Source organism: Salarias fasciatus, unplaced genomic scaffold, assembly GCF_902148845.1.
Source record: "Salarias fasciatus unplaced genomic scaffold, fSalaFa1.1, whole genome shotgun sequence".
NCBI classification, from domain to species: Eukaryota; Metazoa; Chordata; class Actinopteri; order Blenniiformes; family Blenniidae; genus Salarias; species Salarias fasciatus.
The window spans coordinates 2,795,977-2,818,498 of NW_021941374.1; the positions used below are offsets into that span (position 1 = coordinate 2,795,977).

Here is a 22,522-nt window from a genome sequence, read left to right on the forward strand (position 1 = left end):
GTCATAAACATCTGCAAAAGTTTCCACAAACTTTTCTTTGGATCTCATCTCTCTCAGCAAAGTCTCTGCCACAGTCTTGACTCGCATATCGTCGATTTTAATGTTGCGCATGAGTAACAAACGTTGAATAGCGGGAATGAAACGGTTCGTACACAGTTTTTCCATCAGACGGCGAAAGTGGGTTTGGTAGAAATACTCATCAACCGGCTGTAGACAAGGATGCTGTTTCTCATTCGGATGTTTGATCTGACATCCGTAGCAAAGCTCTTCCCGGTACTTGTGAGTCACAATGTCCAGCAGATGGACGACCGCTGTTTTGACGGTTTTGATGATGGCTGAGGGCATCCACCCGTCCAGCTCATCCTCGGATTCCTCAACCTCTGGAGTGTCAGGAGGCGAAGACGCTGGTTCAGGCTCCACAAAATCCTCAGAGTCGGGGAGTTGGGATTCATCCAGTTGAAGGTCTCCACCGTCAGCGCTCACCTCCCTGCTTCGATGCTTCGATCCTCATCATCTCCCAGGGACCCTGGATCCGGGTCACAGGTCTCGGGAATGGTGTACAGTGATCGAGAGGGACCCGGCTGAGAGTCAAGGTGCGGGGAAGCGGGTGAGATCAAATTCGACGATTCATCCGCGAACATGTTGATCGAGTACTCCATCAACGGAGTTCTGCTCCACAGCGGATCGATGAGGACGCGAGAGCTGGTTCTACGGATACTCCTGATGTTCTCCATATCTTCTTGATGTGGAATGATCGATCGCAGTCTTCATAATGTGTGCAGGTGGCAGGAAGGTCCGAGGGGTGGGGTCAAGCAGAAAAAGTGGTAGGATCGTGGACGTGGTGAACTAAAAGCTGGAGGATTGAATGGAGGCCGAAGGAAACAGGTTTTTTTTAACCGCTAGAAGGTCTTTCCAGTAGCAGCAGCTGCGAAAAAGTGAGCCGATTTTATCGTTCGGTCCTCCAAACCTTTCCTTCCATGCGACCAGCGGGACATTTAGCAATGTCTGGAATACTCCGCAGCTGGTATTAAAGGTCTCCAAAAAAAAACTCCTCCGAGCCTTTTTTCCCTTCGTAGCAACAAATGCAGGCGCGAAAGCACATAGTGCCTGAAACACCCGCTCTGGACTGCCACGCAATGCTGTAAAGCACTTTTTTTTTCCAAGAAGGAGACCCTGTTTGTGCATCACCCTCCACGGACTCACGCTTCAGAGGTTGAACTGGTGTCAGCGTTGGATCGATGGGCCTCGCGCCACCTTCATCAGGGTTTGCCCGAAAATGTCGAACAATCATGTGATACAGTACACCCCAGTCGTTGGAGTTCAGCATTGCTATAGAAGGTACAGCTCCCTGCTTTTCACCCTCACCTCGCTGAGAGAGGCAAAGCTCCCCCGTCGTATATTTGAACACATAGCCCCATGCACCACGCCGTCCGTATGGTTTCAGCGGCCATTCTTCCTTCAACGATTCAGATGGACGGAGCTGGGTCCGAAGCAGATGCATCACATACTTCTTCAGCGCATTCGGGATTATCGGCGTCTTTTCGTACACCATGATCGGTGTGTCCCGGATGATTGGTATGTGAATTCTTTCCTGAACCATTTTTTTTTTTCTTCCAAACTCTGTATTTTTTTATTGGAGTGACCCAACATGGGCTGGATGTATTTAACGACGCGTATGAATAGAGCCCCTTCTATAGGGAGGGCGAGAGGAGGGCCCACAGGACTTAAGCGTTTTTTTTTTTTTCTCCTTTCCCCCACCTCCACTGAGTCATCATGGAAGGGGGGGGGGGGGGGGGGGGGGCGGCAGGGTGTGTGTGTGTGTGTGTATGTGTGTGTGTGTGTGTGTGTGTGTGTGTTTGTGTGTTCTGATCTGAGGAAGTCATTTGACAGTGTGGCATCCTGTCCAGGTGAAGAAAGCAGAGACGCGTATTGTGTGTCTGATTTCAGGAAGCTGAAGGAACTTGGATGCTGACGATGATTCTCTGGAGGAGAAAAGCACATCAGGCATGTAGAGACGCTCGGTCTGGCTGTGAGTGTTTGAAGCTCGCTAGAGAGACAGATATGATATTATATGTCAAGCCGAAAGATTTATGGCCCCCCAATAAACCCCTCCCCTCGCCATTTGTCCACCATTTGTCCAGCGTATGTCCACTGCGCATTTGTCCCCCCCCCCCCCCCCCCACTTCCTCCGTCTGAGGTCTTTTGAAGTTTTTACGACGGGTTAGGTGTTGACACATCTGAAGGGATGAGAAGGAGCCAGACAGACGGTTAGAGGGGGGTGAATTTATATTGTACTTAGAGATGGCGGAGAAATGTGTCATGAAGAGGTTATATTACAAGCCGAGTCATCCTGGTAGTTTCGGTGGGGTAGAGCGGCTTCATAAAGCGGTTCAAGATGAGACGGGAAAGAAAGTCAGGGTGGAAGATGTGAAAGACTTTTTATCATCTCAAGACTCCTATACTCTGCATAAACCGGCTCAGGTACATTTTCCAAGGAACAGAGTTTTTGTTACAAGACCTCTCAAACAATTTCAGGCAGACCTATGCGATAGGAAGACGGGCTCACCTTTGAGCGTGGTTGAAAGATTTAACCAAACGTTAAAGACCAGAATGTGGAGATATTTCACTGCTAAGAACACTAGACGGTACGTGGAAGTCCTACCAGACTTAGTAAAAAGCTATAATAACACTCACCACAGCAGTATAAAAATGCGCCCGGTTGATGTGACTAAGGGCCTTCAAGTGTTTCACAATTTGTACGGTACACCTACACCACGAGAAAACAAAAATTTAAGGTAGGATTTGAGGTGGGCGATGTTGTCAGAATATCCAAGTTGCGAGGGGCCTTCTCTGATATTCTCTGATATTTCCCAGTTAACGTGATCACTGTAAAACCTTCACATCCACCCAAGTTCTAATATATAGATCTGAAAATACAACTCAAAAGGAAGGAAGGTTTTTAAAAAAGTGTATACAATACAAGAAAAGGTATAAATGAATAGTAAAATCATTCAAAGACAGAGTCTCATTCTAAATATTCAAAATAAAGCCACACAAACTTAATCAGGAAGCGTAGACACACGCTTGAATAAAAAACAGAATAACTGGTTGATAATTTTCACAAACTCAAATTCAATTTTCTGTATAAGAGACAATAATGATGTTGTCGATGTACACCAAACAAAACCGAGTCAGCAGGTAATGTCAGCTTTGAAAGCTGCTGTCTCACAGCTGCAGCGTAGACGGTTGGACTGTCTGAAAAAAACAAACAACGTTAATCTTGTAAAGCGATATTGTTGGTCACAGAAGGTGAAACTAAACAAATCCAATGTATTCCTGTGTACAGCAGAACACAAATACACAACTGTGTACCATTTCACTCTGGCTGCTACTGATACTAAGATAGCATTAACATCTGGTACAACCGCAGTTAAAGGAGTGACGCTGAAATTTATTTATTTTTCCTGTGCAAATCTGTACTTCTTTGTTCCTGGTTTCAAAAATGGGGTTTATTGGTGTGGTGTTTGGAGACAGACATGACACTCCTCGTTTCAGCATTGTTTGAACCACTGGTCTGATCACCATTTCTTTTTCCATTTGATCAGGGATACTGTTTCAACAAACAGGATATTCTGCATAGTTAATTGTTGCTTGATAAGGTTCCATACCCAGCAGTCCTACATGATCTGCGTGCTGCGTCCATAATTTAGATGGAACAGACGCTCAAACTGACGGAGGTTGTAACAACACATCCAGCTGAATGAACCTCTGCTTTCATTGTATTTTGCAGGATTTTAATGAAAAAAAAAGCAAAGTGTCCTCATCATACGACCAAACAATAACATTTTAGTTGCTATCTTCATCATCTAGTTGTCTGTGAAGAAACTGGTAACAAATGTCAAGCATTTTAGTCCCCGTCATCATTTGCAACTGCACTTTGAAGTTTTTACGATGGGTTAGGTGTTGAGGAGATGAGTAGGAGCAAGACAGACGGATAGAGGGGGTGAATTTATATTGTACTGAGAAAAGCGTGCCATGAAGAAAGTCAGGGTGGAAGATGTGAAAGATTTTATCATCTCAAGACACCTGTACTCTGCATAAACCGGCCAGGGTACATTTTCCAAGGAACAGAGTTTTTGTTACAAGACCTCTAAAAGAACAGTTTCAGGCAGACCTTTGCGATAGGAAGACGGGCTCACCTTTCCTCCTCTCCTCTCTTTCATCCTCTGGTTGTCTATGAAGAAACTGCTAACAAATGTCAAGCATTTTTAGTCGCTGACCCAATGATCATTTGTAACTGCACAGATGAATGGTTCAATGTTTCCGTGCACATCTTTTAATAATAACATCAGTCCCTCTGGAGAGAGACAAACAGTATTTGTGGACTTTCTACTCTGTCCGAGAATGGTTTATCTACTGGTCTGCTTGACAGGATGCTAATGTTCTGATTCCCTCTATTGTGAACAGTCAAGTCACCACATCAACATTTAGAAAAACAGAGGCTGCTTTCTGCCAAACAGTGAAATACTGTCCTACCGTCTGATGTATGTTTGGAATGTTTTACTGTTACTCACTCTGGAGCACAAACGCTATATAATCTTAATTTTGATAGCATATTTTTTTCCTAAAAATGAAAACATTTCTAAATCACAAACACATGTTGAAATTTCCAGCCATCTCTCTCGACCGGTAACAGTTTTGACAGCGGTTCTCTTGGTGGGACACCAGAAATGCTGACAGTTTGAACAGTGTCATTACTTCATGGACAGTATATCTCCTGCTGACGAGTACAAGAGAGAAATGCACCTACATTTCCGAGAAACTTTTTTGGTTTCCCTTTAATGTTTAAACAAATCTTTGGTATTTCTACCGGTGTATCTGAAACTTGTGCCTGAATAACCATCATTATTATTATTTGATCACCGTCAGCGTCCCAGTTCTGTCGGCCTCTTCATTGTGTAGAAGTTTTTCTCCACAGAAATGGTGTAATGTTTGTCTTTGGTACTTGTTGAGTTTTGGCCTCGATTCAACACTTGTGGCACTCCAGTGGGTCTAGCTACTTAGCTTCATCTCTTTTTCTTTTCCTTTGCTCACAGTCTCTGATAATGGCATGTATCATTGAGGTTTCTTCACCCTTGCCAGTGTTTGATCATTAGTATTATTATAATAACGTTGGCCCCTAAATCGTCGTTGATTTGGTCTCATCCTGTCTCGTCCTCATCCTCTGAAGCCTGGTAGTGTTGATACAAACGGTCTATACTCTCCCAGAGTTGTGTATTGTACAGCATGAATCTTAGCTTTTTCTTTTTTTTTTCTGATTTGCAAACAATCCAGTTGCATCTAATTCTCTAGTCCTTTTTAGTAATTCCACAGGACTCAATGAAAACACGTCTGGGGCTGCTAATTCTTTAAAGTATCAGCATCCTGTGTTCCCAGTCCATTAATGATCATTGACACAAAGAAAGGTTCAGCTTTATGCGACACTTTTAATTTTACCATTTCTTTCCAGCATTTAAGAAATCTTTCTGCATATTCAGACACCTGTTCATCAGTCCGTTTCTTACAGTGAAGTACTCGTGTTATCACATCTGCTAAAGTAAGAAGCTTTTCCATAACTTTGTCATGTATCATTCACCATAAAGTCCACTCATTTGAGAACAGGAATTCCAGAGTAGTTTTTCAGCATGATCTATTTGCACAGGGGGGTTACTGACTCCATCGTAAGAATAAAGATTGCTTCACTAAGGAGCAGGAAATGGCTGTAGTACAGGCCTGCAAGAATGCCCCGGAATACAACTGACCCCAAAAAACAGCAAAACGGGTCGATACTCAGAAGCTTTAAAGAACATTCTGTGAGAAGACACGGAACGAGGGAATCTAATCTAACTTATTTCTTTCATCCGTTTGTCAACTTGTCTGATTGAGCTGACCGGACTAAATACACATTGGGAAAAAACTCTGTGGAAAACCACAAAAGCGTCAAATGACGCAAACAAATGGCTTTAGCACGTCTGCATGGTGAGGCTGTCTCATCTTGAACCGCTTTATGAAGCCGCTCTACCCCACCGAAACTACCAGGATGACTCGGCTTGTAATATAACCTCTTCATGACACGTTTCTCCGCCATCTCTAAGTACAATATAAATTCACCCCCCTCTAACCGTCTGTCTGGCTCCTTCTCTTCTTTAGCACTTTGAGATTTGTTTTACAAATGTAAAGTGCATGACAAATAAAATTCATTATTATTATTATTATTATTCTCATCCCTTCAGATGTGTCAACACCTAACCCGTCGTAAAAACTTCAAAAGACCTCAGACGGAAGGAAGTGGGAGGGGGGGGGGAGACAAATGTGCAGTGGACATACGCTGGACAAATGGTGGACAAATGGCGAGGGGAGGGGTTTATTGGGGGGCCATAAATCTTTCGGCTTGACATATAATATCCTATCTGTCTCTCTCTCGCTACAGGTGCTGATTCTGGAAGTGAGTACAAATAAGGCCTTATAGCCTCACCATGCAGAGGTGCTAAAGCCATTTGTTTGTGTCAAGTGACACTTTTGTGGTTTTCCACAGAGTTTTCCCGATGTGTATTTAGTATGGTCAGATCAATCAGAGAAGTTGACAAGCGAATGAAAGAAATAAGACCACCATTTTAGATTAGATTCCCTCGTTCCGTGTCTTCTCACAGAATGTTCTTTAAAGCATCTGAGTATCGACCCATTTTTATGCTGTTTTTTGGGGCCAGTTGTATTCCGGGGCATTCTTGCAGGCCTGTACGACAACCATTTTCTGCTCCTCAGTGAAGCAATCTTTATTCTTACGACGGAGTCAATATAACCCCCCTGTGCAAATAGATCATGCTGAACTGTGGAATCATGCTGTACTCTGGAATTCCTGTTCTCAAATGAGTGGACTTCATGGTGAATGATACATGACAAAGTTATGGAAAAGCTTCTTACTTTAGCAGATGTGATAACACGGGTACTTCACTGTAAGAACGGACTGATGAACAGGTGTCTGAATATGCAGAAAGATTTCTTAAATGTTGGAAAGAAATGGTAAAATTAAAATTGTCACATAAAGCTGAACCTTTCTTTGTGTCAATGATCATTAATGGACTGGGAACACAGGATGCTGATACTTTAAAGAATTAGCAGCCCCAGACGTGTTTTCATTGAGTCCTGTGGAATTACTAAAAAGGACGAGAGAATTAGATGCAACTGGATTGTTTGCAAATCAAAAAAAAAAAAAAGAAGCTAAGATTCATGCTGTACAATACACAACTCTGGGAGAGTATAGACCGTTTGTATCAACACTACCAGGCTTCAGAGGATGAGGCCGAGACAGGATGAGACCAAATCAACGACGATTTAGGGGCCGACGTTATTATAATAATACTAATGATCAAAAACTGGCAAGGGGGAAGAAACCTTAATGATACATGCCATTATCAGAGACTTTGAGCAAAGGAAAAAAAATAAGAGATGAAGCTAAAGTAGCTTGACCCACTGGAGTGCCACAAGTGTTGAATCAAGACCAAAACTCAACAAGTACCAAAGACAAACATTACACCAGAACAGAGAGCAGTTTCCTTTCTGTGGAGAAAAACTTCTACACAATGAAGAGGCCGACAGTATTGGGACGCTGACAGTGATCAAATAATAATAATAATGATGGTTATTCAGGCACAAGTTTCAGATACACCGGTAGAAAATACCAAATATTTGTTTAAACATTAAAGGGAAACCAAAAAAAGTTTCTCATAAATGTAGGTGTATTTTTTCTCTTGTATTCGTCAGCAGGAGATATACTGTCCATGAAGTAATGACACTGTTCAAACTGTCAGCATTTCTGGTGTCCCAGCTTGACATCTGTTACCAGTTTCTCCATAGACAACCAGATGATGAAGATAGCAACTAAAATGTTATTGTTTGGTCGTATGATGAGGACACTTCGCATTTTTTTTCATTAAAATCCTGCAAGATACAACGAAAGCAGAAGTTCATTCAGTTGGATGTGTTGTTACAACCTCCGTCAGTTTGAGCGTCTGCTCCATCTCAATTATGGACACGGCACGCAAATCATGTAAGACTGCTGGATATGGAACCTTATCAAGCAACAATTAACTATGCGGAATATCCTGTTTGTTAAAACAGTATCCCTGATCAGAGGAAAAAGAAATGGGGTCAGACCAGTGGTTCAATCAATGCTGAAACGAGGAGTCATTGTGTGTCCCAAACAACACCCCAATAAAAACCCCATTCAGTAAAAGAAAAAAAAAACAGTGGCTCAGTAATTCAGAGATGGTTCAGTTTTAAAGTATCAGACGAGCAACAGAGTCACGTTATATGTAGGGAGTGCTATCAACAAGATACAGGCAAGAGTTGACGCACAACAAATCTTTACACCACCTAAAACAGTGGAGCAAACTGCAGTACGGAGTGATTACTGTCTGTCAGAGTAGAAAAAGAGTGAGAAAATGTATATTGAGTTGAAATTCTGTTTCTTGTGCAGCTGGTTGAGACTGTTCAGAAAAGAAATTGCTACAGGAAAAGGTATGTAAAGCTGATGATTGTATTTGTTTCTTAAACTAAGCACTTTATTTTGTTCTTTCTTTGTTCTTATATAATGCTGCTCTTACAAGGGGTTGTCATATTTTGTTCTTTGGTAATGTTTCTGTGGATTTGTTAGAAAGGAGAAGAAAATCTGTATTTGCAAATCATGTCGGATTGCTGGCTGTGGAACCTTATCAAGCAACAATTAACTATGTGAAATATCCTGTTTGTGTTAAACAGTATCTCTTATCAACGGAAAAAGAACTGGGGATCAGACCAGTGGTTCAAACAATGCTGAAACGAGGAGTGTCATGTCTGTCTCCAAACACCACACCGATAAACCCCATTTTTGAAACCAGGAACAAAGAAGTACAGATTTGCACAGGATCCGAGGAAAAATAAATAAATTTCAGCGTCATTCCTTTAACTCCGGTTGTACCAGATGTTAATGCTATCTTAGTATCAATAGCAGCCAGAGCGAAATGGTACACCGTTGTGTATTTGTGTTCTGCTGTACACAGGAATACATTGGATTTGTTTAGTTTCACCTTCTGTGACCAACATTATCGCTTTACAAGATTAACGTTGTTTGTTTTTTTCAGACAGTCCAACCGTCTACGCTGCAGCTGTGAGACAGCAGCTTTCAAAGCTGACATTACCTGCTGACTCGGTTTTGTTTGGCGTACATCGACAACATCATCATTATTGTCTCTTAAACAGAAAATTGAATTTGAGTTTGTGAAAATTATCAACCAGTTATTCTGTTTTTTATTCAAGCGCGTGTCTACGCTTCCTGATTAAGTTTGTGTGGCTTTATTTTTAATATTTAGAATGAGACTCTGTCTTTGAATGATTTTACTATTCATTTATACCTTTTCTTGTATTTTATACACTTTTTTAAAAACCTTCCTTCCTTTTGAGTTGTATTTTCAGATCTATATATTAGAACTTGGGTGGATGTGAAGGTTTTCCAGTGATCACGTTAACTGGGAAATATCAGAGAATATCAGAGAAGGCCCCTCGCAACTTGGATATTCTGACAACATCGCCCACCTCAAATCCTCCCTTTACTTTTTGTTTTCTCTTGTCTCATGGTGTAGGCGTACCGTACAAATTGTGAAACACTTGAAGGCCCTTACTCACATCAACCGGGCGCATTTTTATACTGCTGTGGTGAGTGTTGTTATAGCTTTTTACTAAGTCTGGTAGGACTTCCACGTACCGTCTAGTGTTCTTAGCAGTGAAATTCTAGTCTTTAACGTTCGGTTAAATCTTTCAACCACGCAGGCTTTTAGATCACTGGCTGTGGCAAAATGTATGATGTTGTGTTTCCTCATCAGAATCTTGAAACTTTTGTTGAAAAATTCTCTTCCTGCATCAGTCTGTAGTTTTTCAGGCGTCTTTCTCTCGCGAAAGACGGATTCAAAGGCAGACACCACCTCAGCCGCGGTCTTCTTTCTCAAAGCTCGCACGTACGCTAATTTCGAAAACACATCGATGACCGTGAGTAAATAACTATACCCATCATTTTCATCCGCTAATGCGCGCATATCGCAAAGGTCTGCCTGAAATTGTTTGAGAGGCCTTGTAACAAAAACTCTGTTCCTTGGAAAATGTACCCTCGCCGGTTTATGCAGAGTATAGGAGTCTTGAGATGATAAAAAGTCTTTCACATCTTCCACCCTGACTTTCTTTCCCGTCTCATCTTGAACCGCTTTATGAAGCCGCTCTACCCCACCGAAACTACCAGGATGACTCGGCTTGTAATATAACCTCTTCATGACACGTTTCTCCGCCATCTCTAAGTACAATATAAATTCACCCCCCTCTAACCGTCTGTCTGGCTCCTTCTCTTCTTTAGCACTTTGAGATTTGTTTTACAAATGTAAAGTGCATGACAAATAAAATTCATTATTATTATTATTATTATTCTCATCCCTTCAGATGTGTCAACACCTAACCCGTCGTAAAAACTTCAAAAGACCTCAGACGGAAGGAAGTGGGGGGGGGGGGGGGAAGAGACAAATGTGCAGTGGACATACGCTGGACAAATGGTGGACAAATGGCGAGGGGAGGGGTTTATTGGGGGGCCATAAATCTTTCGGCTTGACATATAATATCCTATCTGTCTCTCTCTCGCTACAGGTGCTAATTCTGGAAGTGAGTACAAATAAGGCCTTATAGCCTCACCATGCAGAGGTGCTAAAGCCATTTGTTTGTGTCAAGTGACACTTTTGTGGTTTTCCACAGAGTTTTCCCGATGTGTATTTAGTATGGTCAGATCAATCAGAGAAGTTGACAAGCGAATGAAAGAAATAAGACCACCATTTTAGATTAGATTCCCTCGTTCCGTGTCTTCTCACAGAATGTTCTTTAAAGCATCTGAGTATCGACCCATTTTTATGCTGTTTTTTGGGGCCAGTTGTATTCCGGGGCATTCTTGCAGGCCTGTACGACAACCATTTTCTGCTCCTCAGTGAAGCAATCTTTATTCTTACGACGGAGTCAATATAACCCCCCTGTGCAAATAGATCATGCTGAACTGTGGAATCATGCTGTACTCTGGAATTCCTGTTCTCAAATGAGTGGACTTCATGGTGAATGATACATGACAAAGTTATGGAAAAGCTTCTTACTTTAGCAGATGTGATAACACGGGTACTTCACTGTAAGAACGGACTGATGAACAGGTGTCTGAATATGCAGAAAGATTTCTTAAATGTTGGAAAGAAATGGTACAATTAAAATTGTCACATAAAGCTGAACCTTTCTTTGTGTCAATGATCATTAATGGACTGGGAACACAGGATGCTGATACTTTAAAGAATTAGCAGCCCCAGACGTGTTTTCATTGAGTCCTGTGGATTTACTAAAAAGGACGAGAGAATTAGATGCAACTAGATTGTTTGCAAATCAAAAAAAAAAAAAAAGAAGCTAAGATTCATGCTGTACAATACACAACTCTGGGAGAGTATAGACCGTTTGTATCAACACTACCAGGCTTCAGAGGATGAGGCCGAGACAGGATGAGACCAAATCAACGACGATTTAGGGGCCGACGTTATTATAATAATACTAATGATCAAAAACTGGCAAGGGGGAAGAAACCTCAATGATACATGCCATTATCAGAGACTTTGAGCAAAGGAAAAAAAATAAGAGATGAAGCTAAAGTAGCTTGACCCACTGGAGTGCCACAAGTGTTGAATCAAGACCAAAACTCAACAAGTACCAAAGACAAACATTACACCAGAACAGAGAGCAGTTTCCTTTCTGTGGAGAAAAACTTCTACACAATGAAGAGGCCGACAGTATTGGGACGCTGACAGTGATCAAATAATAATACTAATGATGGCTATTCAGGCACAAGTTTCAGATACATCGATAGAAAATACCAAAGATTTGTTTAAACATTAAAGGGAAACCAAAAAAAGTTTCTCATAAATGTAGGTGCATTTTTTCTCTTGTATTCGTCAGCAGGAGATATACTGTCCATGAAGTAATGACACTGTTCAAACTGTCAGCATTTCTGGTGTCCCAGCTTGACATCTGTTACCAGTTTCTCCATAGACAACCAGATGATGAAGATAGCAACTAAAATTTTATTGTTTGGTCGTATGATGAGGACACTTCGCATTTTTTTTCATTAAAATCCTGCAAGATACAATGAAAGCAGAAGTTCATTCAGCTGGATGTGTTGTTACAACCTCCGTCAGTTTGTGTCTGTTCCATCTAAAAAGTGGACACAGCACGCAAATCATGTAGGACTGCTGGGTATGGAACCTTCTCAAGCAACAATTAACTATGCAAAATATCCTGTTATGTTAAAACAGAAGCCCTGATCAAATGGAAAAAGAAATGGGGTCAGACCAGTGGTTCAATCACTGCTGAAACGAGGAGTCATTGTGCCATGTGTGTCTCCAAACAACACCCCAATAAAAATCCCATTCAGTAAAAGACAAAAACAGTGGCTCAGTAATTCAAAGATGGTTCAGTTTTAAAGTATCAGACGAGCAACAAAGTCACGATACATGTAGGGAGTGCTATAAACAAGATACAGGCAAGAGTGGAAGCACAACAAATCTTTACACCACCTAAAACAGCAGCGCAAACTGCAGCACGGAGTGTGTAAAGCTGCGCGCATTACTGTCTGTCAAAGTAGAAAAAGAGTGAGAAAATGTATATTGAGCTGATATTCTGTTTCTTGTGCAGCTGGTTGAGACTGTTCAGAAAAGAAATTGCTACAGGAGCAAAAGGAAAAGGTATGTAAAGCTGATGTTTATATTTGTTTCCTAAACTAAGCACTTTATTTCGTTCTTTCTTTGTTCTTATATAAATGCTGCTCTTACAAGGGGTTGTCATATTTTGTTCTTTGGTAATGTTTCTGTGGATTTGTTAGAAAGGAGAAGAAAATCTGTATTTGCAAATCATGTAGGATTGCTGGCTGTGGAACCTTATCAAGCACAAATTAACTACGTGAAATATCCTGTTTGTGTTAAACAGTATTCCTTTTCAATGGAAAAAAAAAGAAATGGGGTTAGACCAGTGGTTCAATCATTGCTGAAACAAGGAGTGCCATGTGTGTCTCCAAACAACACATCAATAAATCCCATTTTGAAACCAGGAACAAAGAAGTACAGATTTGCACAGGATCTGAGAAGAAAAATAAATGTCAGCGTCATTCCTTTAACTCCGGTTGTACCAGGATGTTAATGCTATTTTAGTATCAATAGCAGCCAGAGTGAAATGGTACACAGTTGTGGATTTGTGTTCTGCTGTACACAAGAATACACAGCATTTGTTTAGTTTCATCTTCTGTGACCAACAATATCGTTTTACATGATTAACGATGGGTTGTTTTTTTTTGGACAGTCCAACTGTCTACGCTGCAGCTGTGAGACAGCAGCTTTCAAAGCTGACATTACCTGCTGACTCGGTTTTGTTTGGCGTACATCGACAACATCATTATTGTCTCTTATACAGAAAATTGAATTTGAGTTTATAAAAATTATCAACCAGTTATTCTGTTTTTTATTCAAGCGCGTGTCTACGCTTCCTGATTAAGTTTGTGTGGCTTTATTTTGAATATTTTAGAATGAGACTCTGTCTTTGAATGATTTTACTATTCATTCATACTTTTTGTATTTTATACACTATTTAAAAACCTTACCTCCTTTTGAGTTTTTTTTATATCTATATATTAGAACTTGGGTGGATGTAAAGGTTTTCCAGTGATCACGTTAACTGGGAAATATCAGAGAATTGCACGATGCTTATCACAGAGGACACTACATGTTTCAACGTTTTGAGAGCAGTAACTTAAAATTTCAAGTTAGGAGCACATTTGGTTATCTTCAGGTCACAAATAGTAACACTTTTGATTATTTGCTTTCTATGTTAAGATGAAACCTGAGTTTCTTTTTTAGATCATAATTTTTAGGTTCACCTCTGGAGAGCTTTAAAAAGGTCATATAACCATCTAAAGTGCTACAGACACCCTGACATATCTGTTTGTAGTAAAATGTAATATCTAACAGACTGTTTGAAAATTGTATGATTGAAAAATGTTAATGAGTCTTTTTTCACTTTCTGCAGCTCCGGCTCATAGAATGAACCTTCGATCACTGCGCTGTCGTAATCTTTGAGTTTATATACCATCGGAGTACGCGGAATGCATTCTGACACCGTAAATACTTTGTTCGTGAATCTCTGTTCGTATTTTTTATCGAAGGCCCTTCACAACTTAGATATTCTGACAACATCGCCCTCCTTAAATCCTGCCTTTATTTTTGTTCTCTCTTGTCTCGTGGTGTAGGCGTAGCGTACAGATTGTGAAACACTCGAAGGCCCTTAGTCACATAAACCGGGTGCATTTTTATACTGCTGTGGTAAGTGTTATTATAGCTTTTTACTAAGTCTGGCAGGACTTCCACGTATCGTCTAGTGTTCTTAGCAGTGAAATATCTCCACATTCTGGTCTTTAACGTTCGGTTAAATCTTTCAACCACGCAGGCTTTTAGATCACTGGCTGTGGCAAAATGTATGATGTTGTGTTTCCTCATTAGAATCTTGAAACTTTTGTTGAAAAATTCTCTTCCCGCATCAGTCTGTAGTTTTTCAGGTATCTGGCTCTCGTGAAAGACGGATTCAAAGGCAGACACCACCTCAGTTGCGGTCTTCTTTCTCAAAGCTCGTACATACGCTAATTTGGAAAAAACGTCTATGACTGTGAGTAAATAACTATACCCATCATTTTCGTCGGCTAACGCCCGCATATTACAGAGGAAGAAGAAAGAAAGAAAGAAAGAAAGAATAATATTTTTTGCAAAAACAATATGCGTTTTTTTTTTTTCCGCCGTTATTTCGCCCACATGTTATATATTTTCGGAAAGATCTCGACAAGCCCGACGCGCCTGTGAGGTGTTTGAGAGTGTGCATGCCCGTGGTCGAGCGCTATGCGCTCGACAATTCATGTTTGTGTGTGAGAGTGTGTGTGCGTTTTTTGTATTTGTACACGTGTGTATGAGTGCATGTCGGGGTGTGTGTGTCTGGACATGTTGGCCTATGTCTGAGGTCGAGCACTGCGCACTGGACTTGTCATTTTTGTACGTTTGAGTGTGTGAAAGGCCTTGGTCGAGCGCTGTGCGCTCGAAAAATTGTGTGTGCGTTTTTGTGTTTGTAAGCGTGTATGTGTGAGTGCATGTCGGTGTGTGTGTGTCTGGACATGTTGTATTATGTCTGTGGTCGAGCGCTGTGCGCTCGACTTGTCATTGTTGTGTGTTTTGAGAGTGTGAAAGGCCTGAGGTCGAGCGCTGCGCGCTCGACTAGTCGTTGTCTGTGTTGCAGAAACAATAGGCCCTTCGCCCTTGGCAGGCCAGGGGCAAAGGGCCTAATAAGAAAAAACGAACGAATAACAATAGAGAACTTGCCCTCCGGGGCTCGGTCCCTAATATAGAACGACAAACGAACGAATAACAATAGAGACCTTGCCCACCATGCCCGGAGGGCTCGGTCCCTAAAAACGCTACTTTAAGGTCACTGCAATGTTACGTGACAGCTCGTTAGCTTTAAGTGCATCTGCTCATGTAACGTTAACGATTAACTTGTTTTAATTTCTGCGCGACCATGACACGTTTTATTGATATTACCGTAGCCTGCTGTTCTGTTTTGAGCGTATAAGACACCCGAAAATCTGCCATTTGTGCTCCACTAGTAAAGTAAATGTTACCGGAGCATTGTGCCGGTATCACGGACTATCGTTAACATCAACAAGCATCGCTGGGATCATATGACTGATGAAGAATGAAACGTGGGTTGTGAACGAATAATTCCTTCACAGCAGTGCTGCATGTCAACCAGACAATTGTGAAAACGTAATATAATAAAATAACCAGCCTGGCAGCAGATTACAACAGCACATTATTTGTGCTTTTATTCACATATAACAGCTGCACCCCTCTTATGTGTCATAACTTTTCACTCATATTTGACTTCACTTTTTATACAGGGAAGAAGAATAAGAAGAGGAAGAAGAGCAACAGCCTGGTTCACTTTTTGAAAGAGGAAAGTGCAAAGGAGCAGAAGTGCCACAGAGAGAGTGAAGCCAAAACTGAGCGTTTTTTGAGCCTTTTTGCCAGATGCAAATAATGAATCCTTGTCTATACCATGGAGTGTAGGACCCTTTTGCACATTTTATTATTGCTGTGGTTAGTTAAAGGGGCACAGCGCAGTTTTAAATATTAAATTATCAATTATTCACACCCACACGTTTGTACCTTTGCCTGATGGGCAGCAAGAGCTATTTTTGCAAGATCGCAGTCGCTCCTATTTTCCTGTGCAGCGCACTGAAGGCACAGCAATATGAGTGATTCGGGTTCGAATCGCTCTGAGCCTGACGCTGGCCTGGTAATCCTAAGTTTCGCTTTGTCCGCCATTACTCCGCCAGACGCTTAGCAGCAACAACTGAGCAGTACTGAGGATGGAGCTTCCAGAAAGTAAGAACAGACCGGCTTCCACACTGCCACAGCTCCACACAGACCCACCAGGCAGGAGAAACTTACATTTTACTGGAGCACTGCTAAAAGAGCGAGGAAGGAGTTCCCCTCTTCTGTGCACGTACATGGGCACAAGCCACAGACACGAGCTTTTCACTAAGCTGCAGTTACGCCTAAGGCCTGCAGGGGTCGCTGTTTCGCATAAAACAAGCAAACTGCGCTGTGCTCCTTTAAATATATAAGAGTCCGTTTTTTGTTTTACAGAACTACTGGTTTGAAAAAAATGTTTATTTTGGTTATTGTGCAATATTGATGGTGGATGTTTCCACACAGTTTAATCCTTTTACATGTTTATACTATTTCATTAATTTTGAAGCAAAAAAAGTTAAAACTGTTGCTGGTAATGCCAATTGCATAATAAAATGCATTGTTTGTATGAATTATTATTAACACTTTTATGCATGCACCCAGAAAAAGCAGAAAAAACAATCCAATTCCCCAGGAAAGGAAGATTAGTGCAGCTGGAGACGGCATCGTGAATTCTTTTTAAACAATACCAGCGTCATTTTACTACGTCACGGGCAACGACCGATGACGTATGATGATCTTTAAGGGTTGTCCCATTTCTTAGGGGGGAATTTCAGGCCCTACCCCTTGACACTCCGTTTCAAGGGGTAGGGCAAGGGGAAGGGTTAAAGGTATAATACAGGATTTTGATTTCCGGGTGGATCACCTAAATAATTGGTGGGTCCGTTTGTCAATCATTCTGATGAGCTGGTTTTGTAAGGCGGGTCGAAGTGCTTGCGCCCAATAAGCTTCTCCCTTTTGCGCATGTGCATTCAGAGTGTTTATGTAGCCGGTGAGCTTCTGAGCTCGTACTTACCGATGGCGAGTCTGACTTAATGAAACTGTAAAAAAGTGAGTAACAGACGTTTGGCTTCGTCTTTTCAAGAAAATCCTGTATTATACCTTTAAGGGCTAGGGCTAGGGGAAGGGATGAAAAATAGAATTGGAATTGGGCCACAGTCTCTGCTTTAAGACCAGGCTTAAGACCTTTATATTCAATACAGCTTACAGTTAGGGGTCGCGCCTGCTCTCTCTCTCTCTCTCTCCCTCCTCTATTATGTAACTGTTCTGTAAGGTGATGTTGGGAAAATGAGTGGCGGATTTATTGTACAAATCTGTGAACCTGTGTCCACTTCAATGGAAATAAAATGATCTCTCCCCCTCTCTCTCTCTCTTTCCACTATGGGAGACCCAAAAGAGGGAACACCAGAACCCTGGATGAAAAGGGGTGTGTCTTAGGTGGACTAGAGCTGTGATTGAGGGATCGCAGACAGAACATCAATCGCGGCTGATCCACTGAGACAGCCTGGATTCAATGGGTGCAATTCTAATTGGGCTTCATTCAAAACAGCTGCTCCACTGATTAATCGAGGAACCTGGACCCAGTGGGTGTAAGGGTTTACTGGTGTAAGCATCCTACCATGTGGAACCGGCTCCCAATTCTGCTCCTTCTCTCCTTTCAATGTAATTTCATTGTACTACTGTAATTTCATTGTATTGCTACATGCCATTGATGATTGTTCCTCTTGTAGCCTATGTACCCTGTGTTTATATATGAATTGTATGTAGATACAAGAAACTGTCCTATCTCCTCTTTCTATCCCCTCACCCATTGTTCACAAGATGATAAAGTATCTGTTTCATAATAGAAAAGTTATTTTGGTTGTTTGGGCAATAAAATAAAATCCAAATAATTGTACTGTCTTTCATTTGGATGTAACATAACGTCACATTTTCAATTTGGATTATTCAACCAGAAGAGTAGATGAAATTAAGGTCAGATTGATATATGCTTAAATGATGATGATGATGATGATGATGATGATGGACATTTAGTATTTGTTAATATTATAATATTATTTAATATGTTGTATTGGTTATATTAAACATATCATATGCTTTTTTATATTGTTCTTAAAGTCTCATCATCGCAGAACAAACAGCTGACACACTCACAGTAACAGCAGAGCTAAAAATCATGTTGAACCTTTGAAACCTCTGAAACCTTATCAGTCAGGGAGTGGGGACTGTGAACACTTTATTATCATTAATCAGATCTAATTCCTTCCTCAGTCAAAATCAGGTCAAATTCCAGGCTCTTCCTGCTGAGTTGTGTAAAAAGAGAGTTTTTCTCTCCACGTGCCCACATGGGGCGGGCCTGCTGAGGCTCAGCTTGTGTATATAAAGAGCAGAAGGAGCTCCTGTCTTCAGAGCATCACTCAGCTGATCCCTGAACAGCTCCTGACCTTCACCTGACAGCTTCTCTTTGACTGGAGCTCCTGAGTCTCCTCAGATCATCAGCTGATCCTCACTATGAAGACAGTCCTGCTCCTCTCTCTTCTGCTGGCTGCTGCCTCTGCAGGTCAGATGATTCATGGCTCATGGCTCCATCATTCAGCATGGAAGAAGGGCCAGAAGGGGAACTCATGCTCTGTGTTGTGTTTCTCTCTGCAGCTCCAGCTGAGCAGCCAGCAGCTTTGGGTCAGTACTGAAGCTGGTAGCTCTCATGTGGACAGTCAGACAGTCACACCTGCTTCTAGCTCACATCCACTCTCCTTGTTTCTGTCCACAGAAGAAGCAGTGAAGGAAGCCCAGGAAGAGCTGGCTGCTGCCCCTGGTCAGTTTTCTGCTGCTTGTCATGTAGAAACATCAGTGTCATCATGTTGAATGCTGCCAGCTTCTCTTCTGGAACTTTCCAGCTCTGAGCAGTTTCCCAGTGGGAAGCTCCCAGTTATTCAGCATTCTCATCATCATCCTCAATCAGGGCCATTGGACCTGATCACAGTGATCCAGGTGTACTCTGGCTGTTGTAGAGCTGTGGGGAGCTGCTTCCTGCTGCCTGGCTCAAAGGCTGCAGGGAAACAGCTGGTTGTCATGGTGATGCCACCTCCACCTCTACTGTCAGTGTCTCCAGTCTGATGAAGCTGTTGGTGTTTCAGAGGCGGAGCTGCTGGTGAAGAGTGAAGATGAATCGTTGGCTCCAGAAGACCTGGTTCCTGCTTCCAGAAACGGTGAGCACAAGTCCAAACACACTCCAGCTGTTCACATGTTGTCATCTGGAACCAATGTTCACACTCCTGTGTCTCCTGGATGTATGTGGACCAACCTGCTGATGGGTTTCTCTGGACGCAGCAGCTCCTGAAGGTAAGAGCTACTTTTTCATCTCTTCTCCATGTTAACACATCAGGGACATCCACAAGACAACAAATACACATGGAGTCATGTGTAGAGTGGAGAGTTCAGTCTCTGACAACTGTTGTTCACATGTGAGAAGAGAAGAAGATCACAGAGCTTCAGTCACAGACTCTTTCTGTCCTCCTGCAGCTCGTTCTAACTCCTGTCCCTATGGCTGGTCAAGCTACAACTCTCGCTGCTTTAAGTTCATCCACTCAGCCATGTCCTGGTACAACGCTGAGGTACTGCTGCATTTCTTCAGTAAACATCTCTTCCTGCTCTGTTGGAACAAACTCAGCATTACTTCAAACCATGGAGCTGCTGGGTGTTGATATGTGGAGGCTGTTTGACGGCGCCCTCTAGAGGCTTTACTGGTTATTACAGAATCACTTTAATTTGCTCATTACACGGAATTGAATATGTGATGCTTGTTGGTGGTCTTTCTTCATTTTTCATCAAACTTCCTCCCTGACTTCAAATGTAAAGTTTGTATGCAACAAATCAGAAATTGCATGTCAGCATCCCCATTAAAACATGATTCCAGTCAGATCATATCAACAGAAATGATAAGGAGTGATAACAGAGTCTACTCTCAGGACCTGATGGAGGACTTTCAGTGTTCCTCCAGAATAACTTCCTGATGCCACTGGACGGTGATGGTAGATGATCATGGGTCTGTTCCAGTCAGTTCATGAAAAGAGGAGCTTTCTGTTCATCTGCAGCTAAACACACTGACATGATGCTTCCTCTGGTCTACAGAGCTACTGCTACAACCTGGGAGGTCACCTGGCCTCGGTCAGCAACCCCCGAGAGTACAGCTTCCTGCAGAGATTGACTCAGGGGGCCGGTCAGAGCGTTGCCTGGCTGGGAGGATTCTACCTGCAGGTTTGAACCCACAACCTGCTCCAGTAGAGGTCAGCAGCAGGAGGTGGAGAGGACTCTTTCTGACTGATGTGATCTTTGTTCCTCAGAATCGGTGGATCTGGATTGACGGTACTGGACTCTACTACACCAACTGGTACGCTCCTTCAACTGCCAGCAGCTACCCCTGCATGGTGTTACGCAACTTGTGTAAGTCACTGTTGAGTCAGCTCTGATGAACCAAGAGGACCATGCTCAGAATAATGTACTCATGTAGTTTTTGTGTCTTTCACGTTTTAGATGGCTGGGGGAACACCAACTGTGGCACAGCTTACCGCTTCATCTGCTCCATTAACCCATCCAACTGCTAGCATGCATGCTAAACTGCTGGGAGCTATCTCTTCTGTTCCAGCTCATCAACTGTGCTGGCTGTTACTGCCTGATGGCTTATCTGCATGTAGCTTCGCATGTTAAGTAAATGTTATTGTGATCATTGTGACAATAAAGATTTGAGAAAATGACACAAAGTGTGATCTTTCTTTAAGACTGAAAAGTGTTTGCTATGTGTTTTATTTCTTTTGAGCTGAATGATTCTGGCAGCAGATACACTTCTGTAGAGTCAAACAGAGTATGACTGATGCTGAAAACAGTCTAAACTTATATCCCCTCAAAGCCTCTCAGGTGTAATGCTTCACCAGGTCAAACAATATCATTCACATAGTGCTGGAAGTGAGGGTGAATTCAAAACCTCCGTGTCACAGGAGGCTATGTCCATTACAAAGCCAGCTACTGATGTGATCACTCCTCAGCCCGTATCGGTACCTGAGCGGCCGACTCAGGTAAATGAGAAGGCAACTACTCCCTTTGCCCGGCCCGTAAGCTTGGTACAGAACTCATTGAACCAAATATTGTCTTGGAAGTGCATTCGCATTGGAGAGGCTAGTGAGTACACACCTAGTCTGGTGCTGGCGTTAGCATTGGAGAGGCTAAAGACGAGCACACCAAAGCTGGTGTTAGCACTGGAGAGGCTAGTGAGTACACACCTAGTCTGTGTCCGAATGTCCATACTATTCCCTATAGGGAATAGTGAGGACGCCATTTGTAGGGGGTGTCCAAATGTCCAGATAGCAAAAAAGAAGGGCACTAGAAATTTCCCACAATTCATCTCGAAAAGTAGTGAGCATCGATGGTCCATAGAAGGCTCAATGTTACCCATGGTGCATTGCGAATCTCCAGCAAAATGGCGGATGATTATAAAGATGACAAGGAAAGTAAAATGAAGAATAAGAGCATATTTTTAAAAAATATATATTACAAATGTTTTTTGTGTCGTGGAATTACATCTTCGCGAGCTGGTGCGTCTGGTTGCCGCATAGGTGAACTAGGCAGCACCGTGAGTGTACAAGGGGCGCCCCGACGCTCTGTGTCCCACTCTGCGGCGCTCCGACGCACCGCACTGCTTGGCACTGCTTGGTATCGCTGGGCATCGCTTGCACGCCCCCCCCCCCCCCGCTCGACAACAAGTCTTGGCTCCTCGGCTATCCTCCCACAGGGCGCTTGTCTCGGGCTCGCCTAGGGTGCCTGTGAAGCCCGGGCCAGCCCTGGGTACTGGCCAGGGGTCACGTGATCAGCGCTGAGGGAAAAAGTATGACGCTGCGAGTCCGAATTGCCAACGGATTCAGGACTCTATAAAGTCCACTATGTAGTCCAGCTCTGCATAGTGATTGAGGGGTTAGGGCATACACTGCAAAAATTCCAAATCTGAGCAAGTTTATTCAACTTGTTTTGAGTGAAAATGTCTAATTTTACTTGATTTAAGATAAATTTACTTAAATTTTATACTTGATCAAGATAAAAAGGCTTGATTTAAG

At 42.4% G+C, this 22,522-nt stretch overlaps 1 protein-coding gene across 1 annotated transcript; it reads left to right on the forward strand.

Annotated features, from left to right (window-relative positions):
- Positions 1–639: 639 nt before the first annotated feature.
- On the forward strand, positions 640–21,022 carry LOC115385032 (ladderlectin-like). Its single transcript, XM_030087112.1, has 8 exons — positions 640–666; positions 19,071–19,131; positions 19,189–19,233; positions 19,556–19,627; positions 19,941–20,032; positions 20,550–20,675; positions 20,762–20,861; positions 20,952–21,022. Exons 1-8 carry the CDS (start codon positions 640–642, stop codon positions 21,020–21,022), a joined length of 594 nt encoding a protein of 197 aa, XP_029942972.1.
- Positions 21,023–22,522: the final 1,500 nt, after the last annotated feature.

Coding starts and splice junctions, on each gene's coding strand:
- LOC115385032 (XM_030087112.1), top strand. CDS start 640: ATGTTGATCGAGTACTCCATCAACGGA. Junction 19,628..19,940: donor GGTTCCTGCTTCCAGAAACG/GTGAGCACAAGT, acceptor GTCCTCCTGCAG/CTCGTTCTAACTCCTGTCCC. Junction 20,033..20,549: donor TGTCCTGGTACAACGCTGAG/GTACTGCTGCAT, acceptor TCTGGTCTACAG/AGCTACTGCTACAACCTGGG.